The 27,808-nt window shown below is 38.8% G+C and overlaps 1 protein-coding gene across 4 annotated transcripts in view; it reads right to left on the reverse strand.

Moving 5' to 3' along the window:
- Positions 1-3,778: 3,778 nt before the first annotated feature.
- Positions 3,779-27,808, reverse strand: part of Pka-R2 (cAMP-dependent protein kinase type II regulatory subunit) — a 46,053-nt gene continuing 22,023 nt past the window's right edge. For 2 of the 4 annotated variants that reach the window (XM_064687352.1, XM_064687351.1), the window contains 8 exons: positions 17,514-17,734; positions 8,503-8,684; positions 8,073-8,173; positions 7,784-7,879; positions 6,467-6,614; positions 6,296-6,371; positions 6,048-6,233; positions 3,779-3,940 (listed from right to left, as the gene is read on the reverse strand). In XM_064687352.1, the coding sequence (XP_064543422.1) occupies positions 3,810-3,940; positions 6,048-6,233; positions 6,296-6,371; positions 6,467-6,614; positions 7,784-7,879; positions 8,073-8,173; positions 8,503-8,684; positions 17,514-17,727 (1,134 nt within the window). In that variant the 5' untranslated portion in view covers positions 17,728-17,734 and the 3' untranslated portion in view covers positions 3,779-3,809. Of the gene's footprint in view, positions 3,941-4,468; positions 4,741-6,047; positions 6,234-6,295; positions 6,372-6,466; positions 6,615-7,783; positions 7,880-8,072; positions 8,174-8,502; positions 8,685-17,513; positions 17,735-18,591; positions 18,610-27,808 lie in introns of those variants that run through there. The other 2 variants (XM_064687353.1, XM_064687354.1) reach the window with 2 other exon arrangements.

Raw genomic sequence — 27,808 nt, forward strand, 5'->3', positions numbered from 1 at the left:
CATATACACATACATATAATGATAAATACATACATATATTAAACATCGTAAAATTATAAGTGTATTTGGAGCTACGTTTTTAAGTGAATAAAAATTATAAAGTCGGAGCATTTAACATTTGGAAATTAACAAGGAGCAGCGGAGCTTGTGGCCACATCAGCGAGTCCGGACATCAGGCAGTAGGGAGCGAAGGCGTTTCAGTGATAGGAATGCTGTGAGCGAGTATGCTCGACTGTAATATACCTCGCACACAGGCAAATAGGATCGCACTTGTGCTACTGATGAATCCGGACATCGGGCAGTAAGGAGCGAAGACGTTTCAGTGATAGGAATGCTGTGATCCTGTATGTTCGGCTGTGAAATACCCCGGACACATGCATATCAGGCAGTTAGGATCTCACTTGTGCTAGGAATGCTCTGGAAGAGTATGCTCGATTGTGAAATACCCCGCAAACATGCAAATAGGATCTCAATTGTGCTACTAACAAATCCGGACGTCAGGCTGTAGGAAACGAAGGTGTTTTAGTGATAGGAATGCTCTGATCGAGTATGTTCGGCTGTGATATACCCCGCACACATGCATATAAGGCAGTTAGGATCTCACTTGTGCTAGGAATGCTCTGAACAAGTATGCTCGACTGTGAAATACCCCGAACACATGCAAATAGGATTACACTTGTCTCCGGACATCAGGCAGTAGGCAGCGAAGGCGTTTTAGTCATAGGAATGCTCTGAACGAGTATGCTCGACTGTCACATACCCCGTAATCAGGCATACACATGCAAATATGGCAATTAGGATCTCACTTATTGTGTTACTAATTCTCCGACCCAAAGCTGCTTGAGCAGAAGATACCCTGTAAATATTCAAACGTGAACATCGTGTGGGGTGAGTGTTCTTTATTGTTGCTATGCATATACTACCTTTTATTTACCATCGGGGATAATTTCCTTGATTGAATGAAAACAAAGTTTATCTTTGTGTTTTATCGCTTTTATTAAACTTGTATTCATTTCGTCATGTTTGCCTCTGCACTGTTGGTTTGTGACACATAACTCGATATCTGAAGAATAGTTTTACAATCCTATAACTTAGTATGCTATATACGATATATCCATGCCAATTATTGCTGCGCTTAAATGACACAAAAATTCAAATCAAACTGTTTTTTGTTTTGGCGTTCAAATAAAAAGCAAACAAATTGAAGATTTGCCTATTTGTTTGTCTCTTCTTTTTTTTTTTATCAGCAGCTTCTTTTTGGCGCCTCAATTGATTAAATTTTCCTTAATTTATAAACGCCTATTGCAAAGTTCCAATGAAATTTTCTTATGCATTTTTTTTGTTGCTTTTTTTTGTTGTTTTTGCAGTGTCTACACTTGAAATATGCTCAGTAAATACATACATATTTAGTTATTTTTTTTTTGTTGTTTTTGCTTTCTTTTTGTTACACATACATAATTAGTAAACGCTTTATGCTTTAATTACAACACAACAGTTAAAATACAAATAGGTTTTAAATTTTATTTTAGCGCGTTTTTCTTTTTTTTTATGACAAATTCATTTTTTATTGATTTATTTCTTTGAGCTTTGCTTGTCGTCGTGTGTGTGCGTGTGTGTGTGTGTATGGCTGTGGGTTGTGCGTGTGTGCGTGTGTGTGTGTGGGTGTGTGTGTGGGTGTGTATGGAAGAAAATGGCCAGCACTTTCAGCTTTCTTATATTAATTAGGTTCGCTTGATACTATCATAAATTAATGATTTTTATATTTATATGTTTACTTATTTCTTGTTGATATAATTACGCTTCTTGTTGCTTTAAATGTTTTTTTGTTGTTGTTTTGTTTTGCCTTCAAGAATTTGTTTGCTTTTAAAGTCTCGAGCATAGACTAGACACCAATTATGTGGGATTAAACATATTTTGTTTGCTTTTTTGCTTTTAATTTTTGTCACATGTAACAAGTTTTTAAATTTATGATATTTGCTTTTCATGTTAATGTTAAATATTCCTTTTATGTTTTGTTTTGTTATATTTTATAGTTTTGTGAACACCTGTCGACTGTTGGTATGCCAGTTAAATTGTTTAATATATATTTATATATATATATATTTGCTTTTACATAACTACAAAGTACATTTAAGTAATTTGTTATTGATTAACGGTCTAGGATTTGTTTTAGTTACGCATTTTACAAACAATAAAGTAACGTTTATAAAGTACTGGAGTTTGGGTTTACCAAATATTAAGCTCATTCAGTTTATATTTATGTGTATATATATGTATATATAAATACATTCGCATGTCTCCATATATAGATATATGCATATGCATATGCATATGCATATGCATGTGTGTGTGTGTGTGTGTGGTTAGAGTAGAGTCGAAAGTGGGCAACCTCATCATGAGCTTGAATTGGTGCCAAACAAGAGAGAAAAAGGCAAGTACAACAAAACATATAAGAACTCTACTAAGTACACAACTAGGCCTTTTGATATTGCTTTGCTTTTTTTTTGCGTTACGCTTTGTTGCTCTAACTACAATACCCTACATAAGTAGTACACTCTTTTTTTATATAGATATCATATCGTGTTTATATGTGTTTTTTTTTCATCTAAATTTGATCCCATGCAACGTATATAGTGATTGTGCCTTTAGCCTTTTGTAGAGCCAATTGAAATTGAAAATGATTTTTTTTTGTAATTGAAATTTTGCTTATATTGAGATCGTTTTAGGTTTTGCTTTCTTTTGTTTTCTTTCTCGCTGGAGACCCAAAAACAAAGCTTCTTTTTTTTATTGCTTCTAACTTTCATGTTGTTGTCTCTGGAGAGGGAGGGGGGGGGAGGAGGGGGGAGGAATTAGGGAGCATAACATTCGGTTTTAGCGTATCTCAAATATATATGTATATATATTTTTAAAACAATTTCAAAAGTATTTACGTTTGCTTTTCCTTTTCTTTTTAAAGCAATTTTTTACATATATATATATAGACTAGTACAATGATTGGTTTTTTTTTGTTGTTGTTGTTTTACTTTATTTTATAAATAAATTAGATTTGTTTTATGCATATGTGTGGGGTTTTACTTTATATCAATATATATAAGTATTTAAATTTGTATTTTGTAGATATAAACTCTTTTGCTTGATGTGTTTCCATTTGCGCTTATTTGATATATGTCTATATATATATATATATATATATATATATGCGACTCGCAAAGTCAAAAAACGAGTTTTCTTTTTATAGTTTTCTTCTGCTTTGCTGCTATATATTGTGCTAAATTATGCGTAAATCAAGCGATAACAAATTAGTATTATAATAATAATAATAATAATAGTTTAAAAATAAGAAAAAAACAAGACTATTAACTATGCACTTAACAAACTTTTTCTCTGAGCTAAGGACACACAAAGAACTTTCAATTAACTTGGCTTTCTCTTGTTGTTTTTGTTTTTCTTGTTGTTTTCCAATTAAATAGTTTAAATTACAAATTGCTAATACATACATACAATATATTTGTGTTTTTGTGTGCTCAACTCATTATGATTATCATTATCGTTATCATTATCATTAGCGTATTATCTTTATCATTGTTTGTGTATTTCATTAACCAGCCTCAGCTTAGAACATAATTAAATCAAGCTTTTACTTTTATTTATATAATAGGGTCCGTGTGTCTGTCTGTGTGTGTGTTTGGTTTGCGCTTGTTGTTGTTGTTGTTATTGTTGTAGTTGTTATTGTTGCTTAGTTTGTGCAGAGTCCTTTCAAAACCCATTAGCCTGGTTGTTGTTGTGTTGTGGTTTGTTGTTCAGACTTTTTATCGTGTATCGGTGATATTATTTTTGCTGCCAAATATCTTAAGCAGCTGCGACTCATAGTCATCAATACTGCGCTTCATAATATCCATGCAGGGTCCAAGCAGACGCTCGAATGCTCTCACATCGAGAACTGTACGAAGAAAAATCGAGTATTAATATTATAGAAATTGCTTTTACAATCATTTTTAATATATATGTATATATATATATAATTTGACCGGCACACGCATAAATAAAACATGCCTTAAAGTTTTTAACAATTCTATTTTATATTTAATAATAATGATTAGTAAACATGATAGAAAATTATGCATGCCCAGAGATGAAAGAGTGCCGGGACAGGAATAAGCTCTTGAACCCAAATGCCAACCAACCACAGGCGCCTCGACTCATAAATATTATATGCAGCTGCGCTTACCAATCACAATTGAAATGCTTTTTTCGAGTTATTCGATTTTCATTTTGTATATGTATGTCTAGTTTTTTGGGCAATGTCTGTGTCGGCAGCAGACATTTTGCTGTGGGCTAGGCAAACGTTGCGTATACGTGTTATTTTGTATGCCTTTCTGTCTGTGTGTGCTCGTGTGTGTGTGTGTTGAGTTTTTGCGTGTCAATTTGTGAATGCAAAAAAATTGGAGAAAACTGCATTAAATGGAAATTTATTCGGCAACTGTAAAATTTTTAATGACAGCTCTTGCGCTCTGTTCATTACTTTTGCTACACAACAAATTTAAGGCTTTAAATTAACAACAATTCGTTAAATAATAAAAGAACAAAATCAAGTATTAGATTAATTGAGCTTGGACTGATTTCACAGGGTGGTATTGCGACGCGCCATTTCGGTAAACATTTGCTCGTACATCAGTATGTTGCGCTTGAGCACGTCGGTGAGGAAGCCCAGGATGCGCTCGAAGGCATCTGTGTCTAGGACTAGGACGGAATTCTTAAATTATAACTAAAACTTTAACACTACAAAACACAACAACGAGGGGATTTTGGGGGTGTGTAAGATGTTTTTGTGTGTGCACACTTGGAGTGAAACCTTTTAATTCGGCTGTGAAAAAGATTTTAAAAGTTTGTGCAGAAATGCAGAGCGCCCTTCTATGCGATTTTCATGAATTTAAGTGGCGCGTACAAGACTTAGAAATTGGTAAGAATAAATATATTTACGTCTCTTTTGTCTGTCTCTCTCATGCTCTATCTCTAAGTAGAATTCTCTTTTAGTTTCTCTTTCTCTCTCTCTCTCCCTCTCTCTGTATCTTTCTCTCTCTCTCTCTTTCTTTCTCTCCCTCTCTCTCTTTCTCTCTCTCTCTTTCTTTCTTTCTCTCTCTTTCTATCTCTCTTTCTTTCTCGCTCTCTCTCTTTCTTTCTCTCTCCCTCTCTTAGCTTCTCTTTCTCTCTCTCTCTTTTTGTTCCTCTTTCTCTCTCTCTCTCTCTTAGTTCCTCTTCAACTCTCTTTTTCCCTCAGTAGAATTCTCTCTTAGCTCCTCTATCTCTCTCACCTTTCGCTTTCTCAGTACATTTCCCGCTGATTATCGATCTCGTACAAACGCTCCTCTCTCTTTCTCTGAGTGCTTTTCTCGCTCTCCAAATTGTCTTTTTTTCTCTCATTTCTCGCTTTATCTACCAGACTCGTGCTTCTTTACTGTCTCTTTTAATCACCCAATTTCTTTTTTATAGCGCCTTTCTATGCGATTTTCAAACATTCAAGTAATGTTATGATGTCATTTAGTGATATTTATATATAAAGTGATATAACAAAGTGAGAGTGTTAAACAAGTGTGCACACATAGTTATTGGATGGCGTATACATCACCCCGCTCCCCTCGTAAGCAAATGGGCGGCCGTTTAGCCCAACTAGATGGCCTGCAGGCTATCATAGTAGGTGCGCAGATCGAGTTCCAGATAGCGATAGTCGCATATGCCGCGCTGCAGGATATGGCTGCAGCGGCCCAGCAGTCGCTCAAAGCAAACAACATCCAAAACTACACACAAATTACACGCATTACACACGGTACACAACACAACACAACATAAAACACAATACAACACAAGACAAGTGCAAAAATGAGCGCCGGGATAAGTGCATAAACAAAAGTACGGGATAAACAGAAAATAAACAAAAGAAAACAAAAACAAAATGTTAGAAAAAGCATTAAAACAGCTGGCTAGGATTGTGGGCCACGCCCATAAGCGAGGCACTAAAAAGGCATCCCGTGTAGCTGAGATGGACTTACATGCGAGCTTAACAACGCCGCCCGTGGCGTAAACGGAAGCAGCGCGTGGCCGATGTGTGACCAGGGCCAGTTCGCCAAAGTATTGGCCCTTGCCCAGTTTGGATATCTCGATTTCCGTATCGTCCTGATCCATGCGCACCGACACGGTGCCCTCCTCAATGAAGTACATGCCATCGGCGGCATCGCCTGCAACACGAACAAAAAACGTAACTAAAAGCTGAATCGGAGTCCATCAGACTGTTGCATACCCTGCTTGATGATCTGCTCACCATCCTCGTAGGCCTTGGAGACCAAAGCATCGGCCAGATTCATGCGCTCGTAGTTCTGTATCGGGTAAGTGTATATTATTGTTAGATTTGTTAAATCAGGATTTGGGTTTTGGCATATTAGATTTGAGTGTTTCTCTGCTCTGGTCTCACCTGCAGCGCCTTTAGCATGGGCACACTGTTTAGCAGCTCCTCGTACATTTTTCGCTTCTTGAACGCCGACTTGAGCAAAATACGTCGGAATGTCTGACGATCCATGGCCCAGAGCAGGCCGCTGGTTTCCGCCTGTACGGTGGCCGCTCTGAAAAGTTATTTGGAAAAAGTTAATTATTGATTGATTATTGATGTAATTGATTTAATCATTTTTGTAGGAGAGTTAGGCTCAGCAAGGGCTTGAGCTATATTCTGCTATGGTTTGGTCTATGGTCTATGGTCTATGGTCTATGGTCTATGGTCTATGGTCTATGGTCTATGGTCTATGGTCTATGGTCTATGGTCTATGGTCTATGGTCTATGGTCTATGGTCTATGGTCTATGGTCTATGGTCTATGGTCTATGGTCTATGGTCTATCGTCTATCGTCTATCGTCTATCGTCTATCGTCTATCGTCTATCGTCTATCGTCTATCGTCTATCGTCTATCGTCTATCGTCTATCGTCTATCGTCTATCGTCTATCGTCTATCGTCTATCGTCTATCGTCTATCGTCTATCGTCTATCGTCTATCGTCTATCGTCTATCGTCTATCGTCTATCGTCTATCGTCTATCGTCTATCGTCTATCGTCTATCGTCTATCGTCTATCGTCTATCGTCTATCGTCTATCGTCTATCGTCTATCGTCTATCGTCTATCGTCTATCGTCTATCGTCTATCGTCTATCGTCTATCGTCTATCGTCTATCGTCTATCGTCTATCGTCTATCGTCTATCGTCTATCGTCTATCGTCTATCGTCTATCGTCTATCGTCTATCGTCTATCGTCTATCGTCTATCGTCTATCGTCTATCGTATATCGTATATCGTATATCGTCTATCGTCTATCGTCTATCTTCAAACGTCAATCGTCTATCGCCTATCGCCTATCGTCTATCTACTATCGTCTATGGTCTATGGTCTATTAGGTCTAAGTCTTAATTTCCTTTGAAACTAGTTAACAATTTGTCACATTCTGCTGTTAAATTGTTTTGTGTAAACGCTTAAAACAAATCTTACACAAACTAAGTTCAAATTAGAAAACTTTTCTCATTTTTTTTTCACACCAACCCACACACAAAGGCCCTGCATCGCATTTGTGGGCACACATGAAAAGTGCCAAGTGTCAAATTGAAATCAAAAAGTTGTGCAATTAGCACCTTTAATGCGTAGACAGTGGGTGTAAATAGTGCGGTGCACATTAAGCGAGCATACAAGCTGCAGATACAAATGTTTATCCAGCAGATACAAGATACAATATTAAATGTTATTTGCTTACCTGGGCATATTGTAGAGCAGCGCTAATTCGCCAAATAGTCCGGTGTGGTTGTAGGTGCTAATGTGTTTATCATTTATATAGACTTTATAGATGCCACTGTGAAAGAGACAGAGAGCGAGAGACAGAGAGAGGGGGAGAGAGAGAGAGAGAGCGCATGAGAATTGCGCGAAATATTACAAATGCAAATAAATTGCGCATACGCCGTGTGTTCTGCGTGTCTTCAAATAATGCTGCCTACTTGTTGGGGCGCGGTCAAGCACGGCGTATACGCAATTTTGCTGGCACTTACGATTCAATAACATAAAAATTATCGCCATCATCGCCCTGTCGTATGATGTAATCGCCCGGCAGCACCTTCCGCTCGAACATCGCATCCAGCACTTGATTCATCTGCGCGCAACGAAACAGAATATAGCCAAAAGGCATTTTAGAGCTGTTTAGTTAGGAAAGAGGATGAGGGGGGGGGGGGGGGGGACAAACACACACAGACAACACCTAAACACACACACACAGGCAGGCAGGCAGACAAACCGCAAGCAACGTGATTCGGTTTTTGCGGCCGTCTGCATCGGAGCAAACTCTTTGGCTTTTGTGTTTTGCTCGTGTTTCGTGTGGAATTTGCCCCGAAAATATGCGAGAGATTTATGCGTTTAGTGTGCTAGCGAGGGGGGGGGGGGGAAGCGGAAGGTGTGGTAAGTAAGTGTGGGGCATGGGCGCACCTGTTCCTTCTCGAGCGAACGGAAGAGCAGCACATTCTTCACCGACTCGATGAGACGCGCCCGCTGTTCATCTGTCTTGGGGAATATGGCAGTGGCGCCCTCATCATCATCGTCCGCCTCCGGATCGTATGCCTCGGCGAACACTGATTTGCGACGTGAGCTTTGTACTATTGGCGGTTCCGCTGCAATTAGAAATTAAATCGCTTTAACTAATTTGCATAATTAAATATGTTAATCTGGAGTACGTCCTTAATACATATATGAGCATTGGGAAATTAGTCAAGTTTAAGGTTAAATAGGAACTTAGCACCAAAGAAAGAGGGAAAAGATTTATATTTCCTTCAGATCCATGCTTAAGAGATTGGAGAAAGAGTTCTCAATTTATCGCTTTGGCGCCGATAACAAAATTAAATATATTCGTATAAGAATCGTTCATATTTCGTGAAAGAATTGCCAGCTATCAAAAATTAACTATACGATTCTGTGTAAAGATATTCGAGTTTTCGTTGGCGTATTTAAATCTTAGTTCAAAATAATCGAAGAACTATCAATTGTTCAAGACAATCGAAAATCAGAGCCGATAAGTGCACTATCGATACTATAAATAAAGTTATAAGGTTAGTTTTTTAGATATAAAAAGCTCTGAATGTTCGTAAACTTTTAAATGGGTATTTGTCAGATTAGCTTGCAATACAAAAGTTAGAAGATTTATATTTCCAATTTATTGTAATCTCTGCTTAAGAGCTTTGAATAAACGTTCTCAATTCATCTTAAGTCGCTTAGGCGCCGATAACAATATTAAATACGTTAGTTTAAAAGACGTTTAAAGATTACATTCATAGTTGAACGAATTGCTGATTATGAATCTAAGGCTATCTATATATAAAGAGTATAGTAGACTGCTTAAAGATATCAGATTGGCTGGCGTATCTCAATCTTATGTAAAAATAACTAAAAATCTACCAAGTTTCGAAATTCAGAACCGATAAATGCAATATCGATACTATCGATTAGGCTGTCTTTCGTTTTCCAGCACTAAAAAGCTCTGAATTTTCTCTAACGGTTATTTGTTGTCGTATTTCAAAAGCGAATATTATCTTTCAGTTATTTTATTATTATTTATATAGCTTGTATAATTAGTCTGTCTATAAATTAGTCTCAGACTATTTAATGGATTTACTTTAACAACTTTTTGAACAAGCATCCCAAATTATTCCGTTCGTATGCCCAAGCTTCTAATCGATGAACACATTTTTTTTCAACTTGAATAGTTAGGGCGAAATTGTTTTGTGGAATGTGGCTAATTAATGAAAATGGTCTGGCCGGACATTGCGACTAAGTGAATGTCTCTATTGAGGACAATGTCCTGTGCGCCCCAGAGTTTGACTTTCATGTTTGTGCTCATTAACTAAAGTACACACAGGATGTTTAGTTGGCTGGCAGACGATGGGGGAGGGGGGGGGGGGGGAGGGGGTAGCGCTTCACTTTTTGGCTTAATTATATTAAATAGCTGAGTGGAGCAGAAAGAAGAATGATAAAGTGGAAGCAGGGGAGAGGGGGAGAGGGAGAGAGCGGAATGGAATTGATAGACAGCAACCCGCTGTTGATGCCGGATGCGCTGCTGCTGCACACATCTCACATCATCGTCAGCATCATTGTCATCTTGAGGCCATCAAAGTATTAGCCAGGGGAATGAATGTGTTGCCGCACAACATATCAAGCTTTGCGTCAGCAAAAATTTTAGTTGTTGTTGTTGTTGTTGATATTTTTGCTAACCAGCTGCGTCAAGTTGCTAGAAACTGTCTCAGCAAATCGAATAGTTGAGCGACACGAAATGCACTTGCACTGTAAATGGAAACGGAGGAGTGGCAATGCGGTCTGTCCAGCTGCCCACACAACTAGCGAGAGATGGATGGATATATGGATAAATGGATGGATGGACAGCTGAATGAGTGTGTGCTCAAAAGATACACACCAAAACACACACACACACACAGCACATGCCCACTTGAAGCTACGAAATGTATCTGCAACTATGTATCTGTATCCGTATCTGCATCTGCATACATTATAATTGCGCCTCGTTGGCAGTTTTATAGCTGCGTCTCGCCTAAGTCGTATATAGGCTACTCTGGCACTTCTTAAGCTTTGATGATGCATCAACAACAACAACAACAACAACATGCAACTCGCTTGACTGCATCCGACGGTAAAATGTTTGCAATTCATCATCGTGAAGAGCTGAGACGACGAGACATTTCAGACAAACAGATGGGCTAAGCGAAAAACCCACTAAACCAATTGCAGCAATTATTCATTTTTCCCCCCAACGCGCACACACACATATTAAGCTCGCTTTCACGAGTGCAAATATATATACAGCATATATATACTTTTTATTATGCTTTTCATTTACCCTTTGCGTAGATTATTATGGCAATTATGTTAAGTAATGTGCAAATGCCTGGAATGATGCAACTGTTAAATCTTTAAAGTATCTGTGTCAGGGCTGCAAGCTCAAAAAAAGAGTTATCATTGGTTCGAATTATGGTTCGGTTCGTGAACATGATTATTGTTCATGAACCCAGTTTGTGGTTTGTAGTTGCTTATTATATATTTTCAACAGACAATTTATAATTTTTAATTGGCAATTCTAGTGAAACTTTTGCAAGCCGTACGGGTTTTTTTTATATAGGATGTACTCTAAATTTGATCCATATCCAAAATTAAAATCTAGAAAATTTAGAGCTGAGTCATCCTTACAAGAAGTTCATTGTGTACCAAATCATTTAAACTTTTGCTTCTAGCACAACATAAATTTGAACTTCGGCCTTGAACCGGTTCGGTTGAAAACATAGTTCTATATGCTTTCTCTAGATGATGAGCAGATATAGGGAGTATGTCCATATATAATTTTGTATTAAGTTTAATTTCAATTGTTTTATTTTATATCCTTGTAGAGGATAATATAATTTTGTCACGAAATGTGGAACGCATAGAAAGTATATATGTACATATATACTTGAGCAGCATCAACAGCCGAGCTGCTATAAACATGTCCATCTGTCCATTCGTCCATCTGCCTGTTTCTATGCAAACTTTAATGGTATTGGAATGTTTAATTTCGCTTTCAAAACTGCCGCCTTTTAGTTAGCAAGAATATCTTTAAGATCAGCCTAATATATATCAGAGCTTGTATTTTTTTTTTTGGGCAGCTGTTAGTTTTTGTGTTTTGTTAATTTCTGTCAATCCATAAACCTAAACATGTATTCAGGTATATATGTATATATATCATATATGCTATGGCTATAATTTTTATTTGCGACGTGTCTGACCAAAATGTGTTTTTTGCACTCGTATTTGGCAAGTTGTTATTTTTGTTGTTTCACTTAAAACAACTTTTGATCAATTTTTGTTTTTTGCATTGCTTACCGGCCAATAGATTGCTGGAAACTTGCGTAGACATTATGCAGTGCACTCAATATATCAATAACTTTAGTTTTTTGTCTATGGCTTTTCAGTGCGTGTAGCTTTTCGCTTGAGTTTCAGTTACAAAAAAAAAAGAAAAAAAAACTGAAACCAGTTGCGAGCGAACACGTTTTCAGAAGAAACTAAAAACGAAGCTGAAAACTGTCAAGGTGAAAACTCGAATGTGTACACAATACAGTGCATATATGCGATGCAATGTTTTTCGCACTGTCACACGCCGCGTATGCGTAATAAATATTTATGCACTTGGCCAAAACTTAAGGCCCGATTGCGCTTTTGCGATTGTTTTTAGCTGAGAAATCACAACGCGCGCACTTCACACTTTACAAATTTATCAATTGCTAAGCAAAAAAAAAAAAGCGAAATAAAATTCTGTTTGCTTTGCCATTCGCTTAAAGTCGTGTCAAGTGTGGCACTAAGCCAGTTTAATGATGCACTAACACACACACACACCCAATCAAGCACACACACACAATTATATATATCTATGTGTTCAGTTGAAAAGACTTGAATCCTTCAGACGAAGCTCTTGAATGGGGGAATTGAAAAGCTCGATTGCATGACTGGCAGCCAAGTATTTATTTCAGCTAGCCTTGTGACAGGATGTGGACAACGAACAGGATATGCCGCCCACAGCTGCTTGTGGCAGAGTATGCTGGAGTTATGACAGGCCATATGACAGCTTGTGGCTTAGCTGGGCACATATTTGATTTGACTTGATTTGATTTGTGGCTTAAAACTACTTTAATAATTCAATGCACATTTCAATTGAGCTCTTTAATGGTTTTCAAAACGAGTTATTAATCTCTTAAATACATTAAGCCACAGATTTGAGCACATTAAAACACATAATTAAAGCTTTGTTGCGGGCATTCACATTTTCTGTGCCGTTTTTTTTTGCCATGGTATATTATGTGTTAAGGTTCAACTATTCTTGCAACAGTTCAGGTTTCGGTTCATGACAAGCAAAATGATTTGGAATATCGAGAACCGCTTTGGTTCATTCCGTTGGTAACCCTGGCTGACAAAAAATGGTTCAGTTCAGGCGCTACCGATTCGCTGGAAGGTTCACGGCATAGGAACTCCTGGCCCGAACCGGTTCTGCAGGCAACTAGTTCACAGATTAAATTCACACACAATTAGCAATAATTGGTTCAGTTCAGGCGCTACTGACTCATTGCAAGGTGCGCTGCATAGAAATTCCTGACTCGAACCGGTTCAGTTGGCAATCAGTTCACAGTTAATTCACACACAATTAGCAATAATTTGGTATTTATTTGATATTAAAGAAAAGTTTAAATATTACGCATTGTATGCGTTATTGCAACATTGGCCATGCTATTGACACAAGCAAATTTATATTATTAGTTATGCCAATAAAGCAATTTAATTGAGTGCAAATTATAATGGAATGTCAACACGTTTGCCAAAGCAATTTACTTGGGAATTTGAGCAGACATATTTGATTTAATGAACAACTTAACAATAAGCACTTTATGTAGTTACGCTTAATATTTGCTTTAGTTATGTGGCAGTTAATTAAAATAAAATCAATTTGGCTTAAAACCGCACACACACACACACATACGCGAGAAAATTTAATTAAAAAAAAATTGCAAATAAAAGTCGACTGCATTAATTTGGTTAAGCGAAATGAGAGACGCGACGCTGACGCGAATGAGATTTGCAATGTGAATGCTAATAGCTTGACGATGACAGAGAAGAAGATGACTGGCTGACTGACTGACTGACTGACTGACTGACTGACTGTCGCACTAGCTGTGTTGTCTCCTGTGACGTTTGGTTAACGACTAAAGCGGATGCTGTAACCGCAGCAGCCTTTGAGCCAGGCAGGAATGGTCGACAGAAACCGACAAAAGAAAAGGCGGAAATAGTGCCTGTAAGTAGGCAATGCCTGTCAGCCATGTGTTTGTGTGTGTGGAAGTGTGTGTGTGTGTGAGCTCTGTGGTTGTGTGCGGTTAGCTGTACGACTACATATTAATATGTGGAGAGCGAGACAGAGAGCGCAAAGCTTTGTCTCGATTAACATGAACAGTTTTGTTGTGGTGCCTGTGTGTGTTTTTTTTTTTTATATTTATCATTAAGCGCAACAGGAGGCGCACAAACAGGACACACACACACATAGACACACACATGCCACACACCACACACAGAACATGTCCAACAATTTCCGTGCTGCTGCAAACGCCGCTGGCATGTCAATAATGTTCAAAATGTAACTGCCAAGCCAAAGCCATGTCAGCGCGCGTGGGCGTGGTAACGCCTTAATACCCCCCCCCCCCCCCCCTCGCAGCCCTCATATATAGTATGTGAGTGTGCCTGTTGAAGCGTGCGGCAGTCAGGCACAAACTGCGAGGCAGCCGCTGCTCATCCGCATGCTTCAATGGGCGCTCATTGCTTTAACCCCTGTCTCTCTCTATCCCTCTCTCTCTCTCTCGCTCTCTTTCGCGCTGCTTTTGCCTTTTTTGTGGGCAACGTGTGCGTTAATAAAATGTACAACATGCTCAGCACACACACACACACACAGGCTCAGGCACTCGCACACCTTATTAAGCCACATTTTGGCACCCGCAAAAAATTGTTGTGCGTATACTTAATATTTTTCGTATAAGCAGTTTAGTTATTTGTGTGTGTGTGTGCCGTGCGTGCGGCGCTTAAAGCGTATTTAAATCAAAAACAGCTAGGCTGACCATAAATAGACATCAAAGCGCTGCAAGGGGCGTGGCATACACACACACGCATACACACACACGCACACAGATATAGAATATTCCCTGAGCTATTTGCGTGCTGCTCTTACGCTCAGCTGAACTGTTGAGGGCTTCACTGAGCAAAGCCAAGAACAATTTTGCAGCAGCCGGGCAAATAAAAAAAAGGTCAATGCGGCGAGGCTGATAGTGAGACGAGTCCAATGCAAACTTCAATTAAATGTCAAGCGTGCCGTGTACAATAATGCTATATATATATATTTATATGTGTATATATATATATAGCTGATTGCCTGACAGGCAAGAGCTGACAAGAGCTAGAAAGTTGCAACCCTTAGAATAGCTTCCTTTTGAGACATAAATACGCCAGGCTATGGCATAATTCCACCCTACAATGCATATTAGGGCTAGAAATTGTTTTAATTTCGCCTTTCAGCTTCATTTTAAAAACAACATATGAATAGGGCTTTGAGCGATTTCGTAATTCCACTCACACGGGTGAAAAATAAGTGAAAAACTCGTTTAAAATATTTTTTTTGGTTGTCCTGATAGCTATTTTTAAAGGATTGTATACAAAACTCATATATTGAATTATATATATTTATATATTATTTATCTATGAGATATATTATTAATATATTATTTGTCTGCTTGGAAAGTGTGTAGATAATTTTTGAAAGTAACAACTTGTCGATTGTAAAGTCATTTATTTTGGGCTCTATTCGGACATTTAAAATATATCTACTCCGTATATGGCAGCTGCAGGAATCTAATGTGATTTATGTTGATTCACATAGGGGGAAAACGGTTGAAATGAAGTTGAAGTCGAACTGAAAAAAAAAGCCGAGCTATACCAGCTATCAATTGATATATATATATAGTATATGTATGTAACATCTATACATTCATGATGTGAGCTGTCGCGCCTTGGTTTGTTTGTGCAGCTCTTGAGCTGTGTGCGCAATTAATAGATTTGTAATGGCAGCAGGACTGCGGGGCGTCCAGGGAGTCCAAGGGAGTGGAAAAGCAAGTCACATTCGCTCACTTGACACGGGTGTCCCTTGAGCCGTGCTGCGTGTTTGATTAACCGGAAGATAAACACGCAGCGCAGCAGCAGCAGCAGCAGCAGCACCGTCTGCAAGGAGCACGAACTGGAACGGCTGCTGCTCCCGACATTATTATTTAATTTGCTCTGGCGCTGGTCGAAGATGTACGACCTCAAGATGCAAGGAGCGATGGACTGCGTGACCAGCTGGCGCTAATTGTCCGCACACGTGCCTCGCATTATGGCAAATAATGAGATACAGATACACAACACACACACACACCTAAACCAACACCCGCAGAAGAGCTTAAAGTTGGCCAACAAGCAAAACTTTTCAATTTACAACAAAGTCGTTTACCTTTTTTTTATGATTTCCCTTCTCACCTTTTGTTTTGTTTTTGTTTTGGCTTTCAGTTATACTTATAATTAGAATTTAGTGCAGGGTTTTAGGTTAAAAACCAAGGGCCCTCGCGTTTATTGAATGCGTGGCCACGTCTTGACGTCACAAAGTAACCAAAAGTTTCCATCTAAAAATAGTTAATCGTGCGCTAAAAGCAACTGCAGTTAAAGCCCTGCCAGCAGAATGTTGGCTACAATTGACGCACAAGCACGACAAGACATGGAAATATGTTAGTTGTGACCCCCAAAGGAATTGTTGTCGGGACACGCAAAGCTCGCATTGCTCATTTGTGGGCTATTCAGAGGCGTATTCAGGCAACAACAATATTGATTTACCTGAACAAAGATGAATTAATTGTACAAATTGTGTAACTATTTGGTATAATGTGCTCAAATAGTTAATGTACTACCTACGAGTGTTCTAAACTTATCGACAGTTAACACACTCAAAAGTTGTAACGATCGATAACTGTGACTATCTCTGTTATCGATAGTAACTACATATAAATTACCTCAAAGCTTGATGGAATGTGCTCAAAAGTGGACATGATAGTTTAAAGTAATCGATCATATCGAGTCTTTAGTTAACGATAGTATCGATCACATGAAGTTATCGATAATGTTGATTTCTCCAAAATGTAACGACTTAAGTATAAGTACAAATTGTATAAATATTTGGTAAATTGTGCTCAAATAGTTGGTGTAATACCTACGAGTGCTCTAAAGTTCTCGACAGTTAACACACTCAAAAGTTGTAACGATCGATAACTATCACTGTCGTTGTTATCGATAGTAATTACATAGCTTGATGGCATGCGTTAAAAAGTGGTCATGATAGTTTAAAGTAATCGATGATATCGAGTCTTTAGTTAACGATAGTATCGATCACATAAAGTTATCGATAATGTTGATTTCTCCAAAATGTAACGATTTAAGTATTGGTATAAATTGTATAAATATTTGGTATAATGTGAAATAGTTGGTGTAATACTTTAAGGCTCTGAAGCGATGGATAGTTGGCCCACCGAAAGGTTGCGACAATCGATAACTATGACTTTCACTGTTATTGGTAGTAACTACATATGAAGAAGCTCATAGCTTGATGGCATGCGCCCAAAAGGTGTTAGAGTAACGATATCAATCGAAAATGTCGATAGACTTTAGTAAACGATAGTATCGATCACTTAAAGTTATCGATAGTGTCGATTTCCCAAAGTATAACAATTTAAGCAATAGTCATTGATAGTCAGCTGTTATATATCGGCGAACGCGTTATCGATTTACCATCTTTATCGATATATTAAAAGTACAGCTCTGAGAAACTTCTCTATACTTTTGTTGTGACTTACCGTCGCCATCTTGTGAGTTAATGCTCTGACTATCATCGGCCCCATTATCGGTGCTGGCTGTGATTGGCCGATTCGCCTGCAATTTGTTAAAGTATTCGGCGGCAAAGTCAATCAGATCCGGCGGCTGTTCGACCAGATACGCAATGGAGAACTGCAATAGCACCTCCTTCAGCTCATCGGGCACCTGAATGCGGCGACTCGAATCGCTAGACATGTTTGTGCTGTCGAAATGAAACGAAATAAATGCACGATTCAACATTAGATAAAGCAATAGAAAATCAAATATCAATCGAATCAATGTGATATATGATCGCATTGTCTGCGATTGTGCGCGTCAGCAGCTATATTGATGCATAAATATGTATATGTATTTATAGAGTTTATCAGCGTGTTTATTTATTATTAATAGCCTTAAAAATAGATTGATAGATTACACATTCGGGCAATGCCATTTCACAATGCAAAGTGTGTTGCCGAAAATAAATTGTATTTCTTTTTTTATTGAATTACAAAGAATTTTTGGGGGGTTTCATAAGATTTCATGGAAAATATAAATGTTGTGTGCTGAGAGGCGTTTCTTTTGGCAGATAATTTTGTGGAAATTGTTGCGCCCTACCACGGCAAGTGTCAGGTGCAGGGCATGGGAACAGGGCTCGGCGCTTGGCAAATCAATTTACAACTAATTACAAAAGAGAGCTGAAATAAAGACGAGCTAACCATAAGTTATTCAGCAGCACATCAAATACATGTGTGCATAAGTTGATATATAATATAAACTTTTGCTTTAGTCTAGAGCAATCTATTGTGAGGGGGGTTCTCCTCCAGCGACAACTGTGCCTCTTGCTGCCCAATTTGTGTAATTTGTCACGCGTGCGTCTGACCTCGAGTTATGTAGTCGAGTGGCCCCCCCAGCTGCGCCCAGGGGTCATTTATTACTTTTTTTTCTGCCTACCCACGGAAGCTACATACAATACTATTCCCAATTCAACACCTCATCATCAACAGCTATACAAATGTAAACATAAACAAGTACAACAACTACAGCAACAACTACAGCAACAACAACAACAAACATTACCATAACTCTAGCTCATTCGCTTTGTCATTCGCGTCATCGTGCGGCGCGTGATTCAACGTTGCACAATTTAATTTTCGTTTAAATTTTGTTTCTTCTTCGTTTTTTTTTGTTTTTTTCAAATTTATATATAAAATTTTTAGTTTTGTCACCGGCTTGCTGCGTTCGTCGAAAACGTAGAACGTGAGCTTCATGTTAATTATGCGACTGCAGCGCTGCGACAACATTGTATACAGTATATATATATAAAGGCACACATATATATATACAGTTATATATATATCTACTTATATATACGTATGCATAATGCACTTAACATACCCTTTCTTATGCCCTTACAGCGGGCACTTTAGTTTTGAATCAGCTTTCGAAGTTCCTTTACTATTATACTATTAATATATTTATTACAAAAAATAAAACAGTTTGTTTTAACAAATTTGTTTCCTTTTTTTTTATTTTATTACTAAGATGATGTATATTTATTTTTTCATTATTATTATCGATATAGTTATATTATTATTATTATTTTTATTAATATTTTTATTATTAATATTTTTTATTATTATTAATAAAAGTATTACTTATTTTAAATTTTATTTTAAAAACATATAATAATAATTATTATAATATTATTATTATTTACCATTTCAAATAAAACTAACTTCCCTGGTCTTGGTCTAGTAGAACACTTCATTCGACAATTGATCTAATAGTCTGAGCTTTGAACCAGCAACTTCACTGTTCACTTTCCAAAGAGATAACTTATCTACCAGGCAATTATTTAAGATATTAATAAATTTCATTACTCAGCAAATTTTACTAAAATGTAACCAGATGAAATTCATGCACAAGACATTTCTAATTTGTCCTCAACAGCAGAGCTCTCATTCTTTGCATTTAAATGCTTCAATTATCTTGAAATTTGTCACTAAATGAGTATTCTGTTCGTTTTAGTTTCGCCCCCCACGCCTCCTCCTCCCACGCACCCTTCTGCTCTTAGTTAATCACATTATCTGTTTGTTTTTTATTGTCGAGCACGAACGCAATATTAAATTCTTAAAAGTTTTTGCACAAGAATTTGCACGCTGAGGCGCAAACAAAGCAATTATCTTATGCTTAGGCCATGCACTTGGGGAGGGGGGGGTGGTGGTGGTGGTTGGGGGTAGTTGCAGGGGGTGGGGTGTGGCATGTGGGCGTGTCTGACTGACTGACTGACTGAGTGACTGGCTGGCTGTTGTTGCAGCACTTAGTGCAGGACATGGCCAGCAGCATTTAACTGTCAAGTGGCAATTGGCAGTTGGTAAATGGGCTAAAATAAACACAAACACCACCACCCCCCCCCCCCCCCCCTCCCCACCAATCCCGCCCCCCTCCCGCCTCCAGTTACCCACACAACAACACAGCTAGCGGCTGTTGTGGCAGCCTTTATTAGTTTGTAATTTTGATTTTAATATTTATTTATTCGTCGCTTTCTGGCCGCAGGCCAAGTTGAATATTAATGAACTTAATTGAAAAAGTTCGGCTCGAAAACAAACAGTAGGTGTAGGGGTGTGTGTGTGGGCGGTTGTGTGTGTGCGTGTGTGTGTTGATCCACCGTAAACAGGCAACAACTGCAGCTCCTTTGCCTGCGCCGCCAGAAGTAGCAAAAATTAATTTCCAACATTACCGACAAATGAAATGTTTCGAGCAACTTTGCCGCAGCAGGTTTCGTGGCCAGGGGCTGGAGCTGAGGGGGGGGGGGGCGCCCACAACAATATAAATGTATCTCAATGCGCAATTTACATAATTACGCATATTTCGCGTAAACTTATAAATATTTATGTAGCTGGCTTTTCAATGAAGTTCGCGCAGATTTCTTAAGCGCCGCCCTCCCCTATCCCCTCTGTGGCATCTGCACAGGTGGGTGGGGTTAGGGGGTGTGGCTCGGGTTGTGGGTGGTTGCAACAGTGTGTGCTAAATGTATGTGCTTACTTGTGCAACATGCGGCAGCAGTTTGTGGCATGCAGCCGAAACTTGCAACAGGGCTAAAACTTTTGCGAGCTTAACTAGAATTTCATTTAAGGCCAGCTGCCAAAATATTAGCCTGAAGAAACAGAACCATAAATTAATATGTTTACTGAGGGCAAGCAGATATGAAGTCCAAAAGGTCAAAGAAAATCGAATATGAGGCAATTTAGACAAGCGGGCAAGGGTTTCTGGTTTGTGGCTAATCAAAAAAGTAAACATTGCTATATTTAACATTTTCAAAGATCTTTGAGAGAATTCATATTAAACGTGCAACGGGCAAGGCTGGGGTATACCCGCTATTATACAATATAGATACAGGTCGAAATTTCCCACCTACTAAACTTGGTCAAATCTCATCCGATTTCCATAAGGTTTAGCTTTTTGTGCATGGTTTTGACTCTAGGTCAATTCGGCATCAAAACATGGCAACGGTATTCTCGGTCGAAATTCATGTCAAAATGGTACCTATAAATATCGTATATAGACATAGGTCGAAATTCTCCACCCCCATAACTTGGTTAAATATCATCCGATTTTCACGAGGTTTAGCTTTTTGTGCATGGTTTTGACTCTAGATCAATTCGGCATCAAAACATGGCAACGGTATTCTTGGACGAAATTCATGTCAAAATGGTTCCCTTAAATATCCTATATAGACATAGGTCGAAATTCCCCACCCCCATAACATTCTATAGCCTATTTCAAATTTATTATTATTTATTTACATTCCAAATGAATATAGTTACTTAAGATTCTGAAAAGGAAGGGACATAGCTAGCCGGAGGGGCAAATAAAATACCTTCATGATATTAGAAATATTTATTACGATTTTTAATTTTGAAAAATAATCAAATAATTCAATATATCTATATATGATACAATAATACATATTACTCTAGAAAGTTAGCAGCCTTTTGAGTTAACATTTTTGTCAACTAATAACATCTTAGGTATATATATATAATAAATATTTATATAATTTTAAATTTATGCGAGCAGTCAACAATTTTTATGGGCCTGCGAATATTTTAAAGGGTGCATTTCTCACCTGCTGCGCACACAGACACACCTGCCTGCCTGGCACATGATTCAGTCGAGCGATTTTATCAATAGGCGCAGCAGCAGAAAATGCGAAAAAAAAGACTCTGAACAGAAATTGAGAGAGAAAAACTATTTGCGACTGGGCGGACGACTAGTTAGTTGGTTTGTTAGTTTTGTTGCCGCCATCGACGAGGCGTCCAATTAGTGGGTCAAGGTGGTTTACTCAGCTTCTACATGCAATACGCAATGCACTGCATAAATAAATTACATGCTTTCAAAGCAACAACTGAAAATAGCGCACAAGTAAGCGACACACGGCGACAGACAGACGGACGGACGGACAGACAGACGGACGGACAAACTGTGACTGCGTGCGTTTGCTTGGACCGTAGCCGAGTTGCACTTTGGCTTGAAATCGAGTTAAGCGGCTTCAACGGCACGAGGGCACGCACCACCAGACAGCAGCGGGTGAAAGGGGCGGTAAAAGAGGGAGGGAGGGGGTGGGGGGGGAGGTGGTTGTACAAGAACCAACAGAAAGAAACTTAAGCCATGCTCATTTCCTTACAATTTCCGTTGTTAGTTCCGCAAAAAGCGAGCGAGCGAGCGAGCGAGCGAGCGAAGCGACGCAGCATTCGAGTGTGGCTCGTAAATTGCATTTGTGTACGGGGCGTATGCGCAATGTCACACAGACAGCAGCAGCAACATTCTGGCAACCGAGGCAACTCGCTGACAAATTTTCGAAATTCTGGCAACGCCAAGCGCAACGGTAAAGGCACAAATTAATTGCCCAATCGCGCAAAGTTTTCTATCCGATTTAGATAGAAGAACATGAACAAAAATAAGTTTAAATTTAGCTCAGTTTTACGCAACGCGCACTTGACAAAAAATCAAATAATCACTGTGTGCCGAATTGTGAATGCTCTACAGATAGTTACAATAGCGGTTCTTTATTATTATAATTAAATGTGGCAGATATTTAAAAAAAACAAGTTATATATATAATTTATTTTTTGATTTATAGTTCCCTTGCCATCCATATGATATAGTAGTTCGCTTCGACCGACTTCAAGCTATTTACTGCCTAGTCGATTCTAGGTATATGTATTCTATGAAGTCGAAGATATAATTTTCCATTTTGTAACTTAATTATAAAACTCTCCTTGAGGGTATAAATTAATAATAATTATAAACCTTTGCCCCGTATCATGATATAGTTTTAAATCTTATGCCACATTCTTGAATGTAACTTTAATATTTAATCATTTGCAAAGTAATGAAAATTGAATAGTTAAATAAAATTAGTATTTCGTCAGTTTTTAACTGCAGCAAAATCGTAAAATGGAATATGCTAGAAAGTTACGACCTAGAAGTTCTATTGTCTATAGACGGCAGTTTAATCTATATACTGGTCCATTCTTCCTTTTCATCAGGCATAGTCTAGGCTTATGTTTAGCTACTTGTCTAGTCTCTAGTCTTTACACTCTAGCCTATGTACTCCAGTCTCTTTACTTGTATCCGGTCTAGTCTCTAGTCTAGTGTTTTAGTCTAGTCTTAAGTCTAGTCTCAAGTCTAGTCTATAGCCCAGTCTCAAAGCTCGTCTCTATTCTCTAGTTCTTAGTCTTTAGTCTTTAGTTTTTAGTCTTTATTCTTTAGTCTTTAGAATCTCGAGTCTAGTCTCTAGTCTTTAGAATCTCGAGTCTAGTCTCTAGTCTCTAGTCTCTAGTCTCTAGTCTCTAGTCTCTAGTCTCTAGTCTCTAGTCTCTAGTCTCTAGTCTCTAGTCTCTAGTCTCTAGTCTCTAGTCTCTAGTCTCTAGTCTCTAGTCTCTAGTCTCTAGTCTCTAGTCTCTAGTCTCTAGTCTCTAGTCTCTAGTCTCTAGTCTCTAGTCTCTAGTCTCTAGTCTCTAGTCTCTAGTCTCTAGTCTCTAGTCTCTAGTCTCTAGTCTCTAGTCTCTAGTCTCTAGTCTCTAGTCTCTAGTCTCTAGTCTCTAGTCTCTAGTCTCTAGTCACTTGCCTCTAGTTTCTAGTCTAGTTCCCAGTCTCTAGTCCGTGGCCTCTTGTCTAGTCTCCAGTCTAGTTCCTAATCTAGTCTCTTGTTAAGTATCCAGTCTACTCTCAGGTCTAGTCTCTAGCCTTGTTTTCTAGTCTAATCTCTAGTCTAGTCTCTGGTCTAGTCTGTAGTCTAGTCAATAGTCTAGTCTCTAGTTTACTCTATAGCCTAGTTTCAAGGCTCGTCTCTCGTCTAGTCTCAACTCTCTCTCCATTCTCTAGTCGAGTCTAGAGGTTACTCTAGAGTCTCTTCTCTAGTCTAGCCTAGTTTATTCTCAAGTCTACTCTCTATTCAAATCTTTTCTCAAACTCAAGTCATCTCTCTTAATCTAGTTCAATCTCAGGATTATCATCTTCGTCTCCACGAGCTTATTTAATTAAACTTTCAGCTAAAATTTCCCCAGACCTTAGACAAACTTGACAATATCTGTAAAATGTAAAACTAAAAGTTTTACTTTAAGTAAGTTTTTGTGTGCGCAAATCTGTTGAAGTAATTTCGCTAATGTGTGTTGCTGCCACAAGCCACATGCCACATGCCCCCACACACACACACACACACACACACACACACACACACACACACACACACACACACACACACACACACACACACACACACACACACACACACACACACACACACACACACACACACAGATACACACACGCTCCGCACTGGTTATTTTAGCATCTCACGTTTTCTGACCAGAAGTACGCATACGGTTCAGTAGCTCCGGTTGCGCTCATCATCATTAACAATAATCGCGTTTTAGCCCAGCGTTTTTATGGAATTAGCCAACTTAATTTGGCCATATTTGTCGCCCTTGCAGCCAGCTCGAGACACAACTAACCCCCGCACAGCCCCTTCCTTCTCCCACATTTTCAAAGCTGTGCAACAAAATTGATGTGCGCGTAAAATGATTATGGTTTACGTGTAGCTGGTGCTACGGTTCTATAGATGCTATATATCTAAGCTGAACTGCAGCTGGAGCGCAGTTTGCGTGATGATGGAGAGAGAGAGAGGGGGAGAGGGAGAGAGAGGGGTGAGGTTGGGTTTAGTAAGTGGCAGGTGGCACGAACAGGTTGCCCTCGGTTATCTGCTGGATGCGCGTTAATCAGCAGTTGGTTTTGCATCATTTTTGCGTGCTTTTAACGGTCAAAGAGTAAGCCACGCCCCTTGTTGCCGCCCCAGCCCCCTCCATCCCCCCCTTGACTGGGATAGGAGCAAATTCAGTTAAGTTAAGCTATAATTAAATTGTAAGCTTGTCGCAAATGCAATTCACATGTTTCGAACTGAGAAATCTTACAGTTAATCCAGCTATATTGCTAGCTTTGTCGCCTTTTTAACGCTTTCTTATCTTTCAATGCGAAAATGGAGCTTATCTTCTGCTGTAGAGAAAAACCTTTCGCATGGGATTTACATTGAGGATAAGGGTAAATATTTATAGATTTTTTAGGAATCTATCGTTCAGATCTCCTCTAGCAAGTTAAGTAGGCGATAGCCAGATATTTTCTTCTATATGTCGCCAATTTATCTTCCAACTTTCTTTTTCTGGATATGCCTCAATGTGTGTATGAGCATGTGTAAGGCTATTCGCATGGGATTTACATTGAGGATAAGGGGAAAATGCCTTTCGATTTTTACGGAATGTATCGAAGTTATCGTCTAGCAAGTTAAAAAGGCCAATTTAACGCTCTCTAAACATGCCTCAAATTGTTCGTGCATGAGTTTATGGCTTTCTGACCTTGACAAAATTCCATTGGCGTCTCGCATAACAATACCGAAAACTATGCGCCTCGACCTTGAAGACGTGCCACAAAGCAGAAAAAAACGGCAACAGATGCCACACACGAAAAATAAGCAAAAAAAAAAAAGACGAAGATGAAGTACGATCCAGGTAACCAAAGGCAACAGCGACTAACAGTAAATGGCAGCAGCTATCAAATTACGTCAACAACAAAATTGGGAACACCTGTGCGTAAGTTTTAAATGACTTCATAATGTCGGCCACACTCCCAATAATTAGCCAAAGTGGACAGCAACATGGCAACAGTTGTGGCCAGATTCCGGCCAGCTCGCCCGCCAGCCAGCCCACCTGCCTAATTATTATGAGCAGCGCATATTGGACACTGTCATTGGCTCCACTTCCTGCCCCTCCCCCCCTCCCCCCTCCTCCAGCAGCAGCAGCTGAGCTGACCTCCCCTGGCAGGCAGAGCTCGAGTGTGTTGGCTTGTCGAATTGGGTCAAGTGTTAATATGGGCGGGGCAAAATCAATTCCGCATAAATAAAATGCATGGACATGGACATGGACATGGGGGTATCTGTAGTCGAAAGGCCGAAGGCCAGGACAACTAACTCAAGTGCAATGATACGAGCATTTTCTGATGGCCAGCCAAAAGGCCATAAACATGTCAGAGCCAAATAAAATCGATGGCTAAAACGAAATGCATGCGAGGCGCTTTAATTAGACTTCAAATTCAACAAATGTGCTGCGGCTCTTCAAATGTATTTCAGCTTTATCGCCAGGCAGATACCTTTTCGATACTTCAAGTGAGAGTAAAAGTGTGTTAATTTTATAATTGCTAGACATAGAAGTCGCTAAAGGATGATAAAAATGCGACAGTTAGGCGAGACTTGACGAAAGGGTAACTTCTAAAGGAAGATAAGAAGGCGATAAAAAGGCGATAGTTTGGCGATATTTGACGAAAAGATTAAAGAGCGTTAGATAGACGAAACCCTTACTAAACTAACTTCTAAAGGAAGATAAGAAGGCGATAACGTCTAAAGGAAGATAAGAAGGCGATAAAAATGCGATAGTTAGGCGATACTTGACGAAAAGATTAAAGAGCTTTAAATAGACGAATCCCTTGTTAAGCTAACTTCTAATGGAAGATAAAAAGACGATAAAAATGCGATAGTTAGGCGATACTTGACGAAAGGGTAACTTCTAAAGGAAGATAAGAAGGCGATAAATATGCGATAGTTAGCCGATACTTGACGAAAGGGTAAAAGGGCGTTAGATTGGCGAAACGCTTGCTAAACTAACTTCTAAAGGAAGATAAGAAGGCGATAAAAATGCGATAGTTAGGCGATATTTGACGAAAGGGTAACTTCTAAAGGAAGATAATAAGGCGATAAAGAGGCGATAGTTAGGCGATACTTGACGAAAGGGTAAAAGAGCGTTAGATTGGCGAAACGCTTGTCTCATTTTCTAACATAGAAATCGCTTAAATATGCTAAACTAACTAAATGGAAGATAAGAAGGCGATAAAAATGCGATAGTTAGGCGAGACTTGAGGGTAACTTCTAAAGGAAGATAAGAAGGCGATAAAGAGGCGAAAGTTATGCGATACTTGACGAAAGGCTAAAAGAGCTTATCTTTTCTTTTTCCTAACATAGAAGTCTCTTAAATATGCTAAACTAACTTCTAATGAAAGATAAGAAGGCGATAAAAACGCGATACTCGTCAATTTGTTGTTTGTAGAAAGTGTGGCTCGCTTTTTAAATACATTCCATATTCGTGACGCTCGTTAGCAAATTAAAGTGCCCTGCATATTTAAATACTTTAATAAACCCCATAATTATGGTTTTCATTTATAAATATTTAACAGCCGTTTTTTGCCAATTAGCATGACGCGGAAATTTGCAAGTAAAGTGCAAAGCAAATCAATTGAAAAATGCTGCAAAAACGATATGGCCAGCTGGTAAATGCAGATTTTCAATTGACGCAGCACCTGGCCAACAACAACAACAACAACAAAAACGAGATGGCATTTTATGGCCAGAGCAAAATAAAATAAATACAAATTCCCATCGGGCAGCACTTGAAATGCTGCTGTGGCAACCTAAAAAGTTGGCCCGCATTTTTGGCCAGCAAGCTGCAAAGTTTTGCGGCTGGCCAAAAATGCATAATTAATATTTGATTTTCATTGCAATTGTTGAAGCAGCCAGCAAACTACATTTTAATATGCTGCATGTAAGCCCATTAGATGGCCAATTTATGCCCCACTCGCAACCATTTGCCACTTGACTTTTGCCCCAAAAGAGGCAAACAGAGAGATTGCACAACATTGCGAATTGCCCATATCACATATATATACATATATATATATATATATATGGGGG

This window comes from Drosophila montana, unplaced genomic scaffold, assembly GCF_035044405.1.
Source record: "Drosophila montana isolate Dmon_TW-CO22-7 unplaced genomic scaffold, ASM3504440v1 contig_3200_1, whole genome shotgun sequence".
Lineage (NCBI taxonomy): Eukaryota > Metazoa > Arthropoda > Insecta > Diptera > Drosophilidae > Drosophila > Drosophila montana.